This window comes from Olea europaea, chromosome 2 (genome assembly GCF_002742605.1).
Source record: "Olea europaea var. sylvestris chromosome 2, O_europaea_v1, whole genome shotgun sequence".
Taxonomy (NCBI): Eukaryota; Viridiplantae; Streptophyta; class Magnoliopsida; order Lamiales; family Oleaceae; genus Olea; species Olea europaea.
The window spans coordinates 11805961-11809427 of record NC_036238.1 but is presented as its reverse complement, the minus strand read 5'-3'; the positions used below and the strand labels follow the sequence as shown (position 1 = coordinate 11809427).

Below are 3467 nucleotides of genomic sequence, written 5' to 3'. Positions count from 1 at the left end.
GAATCACTATACAGAAATTTCATGAACAGACTTTTTATAATTTTATTTTCCGGCAGAGATTTTTTATTATTATTATTATTTTTTTTAATCCTGAAAAAGGTTCTATTAAAATTGATGCCTTTCTACCAAATTTGCTTATAATGGTTTCCACTAGCATCTGGAGGTTGGGATTCACTATTATCTCAAAGCTTGTTAAAACATTCACTTGCATTTGAATGCAAAAATCTTGTGTGATTCAATTTTGTCTCGTGTTTATTTTCAAAGTAACAACCTCCAATGAATAAGATAGAATATCCTTTCTGATCTTTGTTGAGTGTATTCATATACCGTCCTTCTCCAACAAATACTAATTCTGATGTTGCCTGCAGACCTTTTACAAAGTTGTTAGGAGCTGGGCCTCAAAAAAGTTCTTGACTGGATGGTAAGTACTATTAGTTCTGTATTGATCTGCCGAGTTATCTTTAGACTCTGAGTATGAGTTGTTATTTTCAGCTATTAATTCATCCTGTTCATTAATTACATTTCTTAAATTGACTGTCACATTTCAGTGATCTCTATCCAAAACTTTTAGGTTGTAGGTTCAATATGACTGTATTGGTACTTCTTGGCTATATTTATACGGTACAAATACACAAGGACTAGACTGGGGAATGCAAGAGTTTCTACTCTGATCATACCATTATGTTTTAATATGTTTTAATGGATCAAAGAGTGGTGAGGGTGGAGCGGATGGACTGGTGCAACATTCTTCCTGAAGGTTTGAAACATGTCATAGTTTCTTAAATTTGTAAACTTGATGGATGAACAAGCTTTAGGCTACCCTGTGCATAAGGCATTAATGATCAACCCAATTGTCAATTCTGACAAGAACTCCCTGTAATATCTCTGATATACAGATCCAAGGATTAGTTTTATATGGTCTTTGGGCATGGTAATCGTTGTCTGATTGATGAGTAACTTTTTGCTGGGTTCTTTTGTACTAGATGCATCTTTGAGTCAAATCAAATATGGATTGATCTTTAAAGAAATTCTTTACATGTATGGTGAAATTCTGTTTGAACTGGCAGCTGAATGGTTGTGATTTCATTGACGAAGTATAGATGTTGTACAATTAGTCTTTAACTTCGTGCCTGACTATTTTACCTGTTCCATTGGTAGCATTCATAAATGGAAATCCTAACATTACCATTCTCTGTCTACATTTGGAAAAGAAAGGGCTGTGACTCATTTCACATGGCTCATCAATTTCCTATGCATGTCCTGCCCTTTAAGACCCTCATCCTCCAAATAAATGTTGGAGGTTTTATGCTTTTGATCCTTTAATTGTTTCCTGACTTTTGTTTGCCTTGATAGATGGATAGATCATTTTTCAATGAATATGTATGCATAGTTCTCTATTGTACAATCCAAATGAAATAGGATTCAAGAAACTATCTTGTGTCACACCAGACCCCTGTTTATTTTCTCTTTGCTGCTAATACGTTCACTAACTCTATCCTTGCGCAGTGTCATCCTCTTGCCTATAGCAACCACTTTCTATATCACATGGTGGTTTATTCATCTTGTCGATGGGTTCTTCTCCCCGATTTATGAGCAACTTGGAATTGAGATCTTTGGTAAGCATGTTGCTCCTTTTTCTAACACCAATAAGTGTGAGCATGTTTTAAGCATTATTATGTCACTTCAATACCTTGTTGCCAATCTTAGTTCATACATTTTCTGATGGAATTCTAGAAGATATATTATATGGAATACTTTCCAAATTGTACATGTAATTATGGTTTTAGTTTGTCTAATATTTTAATAGATTCTCTAGTGTTTCTCCTTACCTAAATTAGATGGATTATCTAGTATTTTGTTAGATTCTTTGGGATTTTATAAGATGTTTCCTACTTAGAATAGGTTCTTTAAAACCCCATATAGAGGTGCTTATGCATTTAATACATACAACTTTGATAATTAAACAAATTGATACTTTCTCCCCCAATTTCTTTTTATTCTCTCCCTCTTGTTGTCTTTCTCTCCTCTCTTCCCCTTTATTTTTTCAATCTTGTTCTGTTGCATTCTTCATCATCTTCGTTATCCTTTATTGTCAATAGAATAGATAATTAGAACTACCGTCCACATTGAGTTCATTGTTGTTAACTATGATCATTATTACCCTTTTGCAACCATAAGAAACTGTCAATAACGTTAACAGGTCGTTTTGACTGTTATGTCTGACACTTGTAGTAGATATCTTGGCAAAAGATTATTTATCTCTTGTTCCTTTGCCGTTAATACTTGCTCTTATTTCTTTATTTAGGTCTAGGATTTGTTACTTCCATCACTTTCATTTTCTTGGTTGGAGTGTTTATGTCATCATGGTTGGGGACATCTGTTTTGAGCCTTGGCAAGTGGTTCATCAAGCATATGCCATTTGTTCATCATATTTACAATGCCTCCAAGCAGATCAGTGCTGCCATATCTCCAGGTGTTCTTGTTTGAATTTACTTTTCAATTTCAAAAGGGTCGACTTTCCATTACGGAAGGATGATCAATAGTTCTTTCAATATTATTGCAGATCAGAACACACATGCTTTCAAGGAAGTGGCCATTATAAGGCATCCACGTATTGGTGAATATGCATTTGGGTTCATCACTTCATTTGTCACACTCCAGGTGAGCCTCTTCATATTTTAATGTATCACCCTCTCGTCTAGGATATTTGTCTCTGAAATTCTTCTCATGTTTGTGGCGTTGCAAATTTTCTTTCTTTCGTGCAGTTAATGTTTTCTAACTTGCAAAGCTATGCTAAATCATTACTAGGACAGTGTGTTACAATAATAAATCTCACCGATCAGGCTTTAGACAAATGGAGGCTTCCAAATTCTAGAGTATTGTTGATTTGTAAAATGTTAGTTTTATATCCTTTCTTTGTAAGGACAATGCTACATTAACAAACCCATCTACAAAATGTAATTGGAGGGCCGCCACTTGTTGAGTTTGTCAAACATTTTGTACATATATCTTTATCCTTTTTGTAAAATGTTTGCCTGTGTGGTTAGTTTTGTATATAGTTTGACATTGGAGATAAAACATCCCCCCTCGTATTTGTCGTTTGTTAATGTACAAGGGGGAGGGGAATGCCAAACCACCCCCCCCCCCTCTCTCCCGCCACCCATTTTGAAATAGATAAGTTTAAAAACTCTTAACCTATGCTTAATGGACTCCNCTCTAAATGCAGCAGAAAATGTTACAGAGGGAGAGTTGCCTGTTGCGTGATATGCAGACATCTGTTAGCCCATTGTAGAAACAAAGGTTAGTGCGTGTGTGTGTGAGATGGAGAGAGAGACCGGGGGCGCGGGGAAAGGGGTTCATTTTGGGGATGATGGGGGTCGTAATGGGGAACAGCACCAGAGAAAGATATCGAAAGCTTGTCATACCGGTCGCCGACTCTGTTGACCACGATGATGACTCCTCCTCCT

At 36.1% G+C, this 3467-nt stretch overlaps 1 protein-coding gene across 2 annotated transcripts; it reads left to right on the top strand.

The window, feature by feature from the left end:
• Nucleotides 1-111: 111 nt before the first annotated feature.
• Nucleotides 112-3098, top strand: LOC111410999 (protein LIKE COV 1-like). Of its 2 annotated transcripts, XM_023041589.1 has the most exons (6): nucleotides 112-421; nucleotides 572-757; nucleotides 1507-1616; nucleotides 2306-2473; nucleotides 2564-2661; nucleotides 2766-3098. In XM_023041589.1, exons 4-6 carry the CDS (start codon nucleotides 2356-2358, stop codon nucleotides 2937-2939), a joined length of 390 nt encoding a protein of 129 aa, XP_022897357.1. In that variant the 5' UTR covers nucleotides 112-421; nucleotides 572-757; nucleotides 1507-1616; nucleotides 2306-2355; the 3' UTR covers nucleotides 2940-3098. The 2 variants fall into 2 exon arrangements, with proteins under 2 accessions (XP_022897357.1, XP_022897351.1); XM_023041583.1 differs by lacking the exon at nucleotides 572-757.
• Nucleotides 3099-3467: the final 369 nt, after the last annotated feature.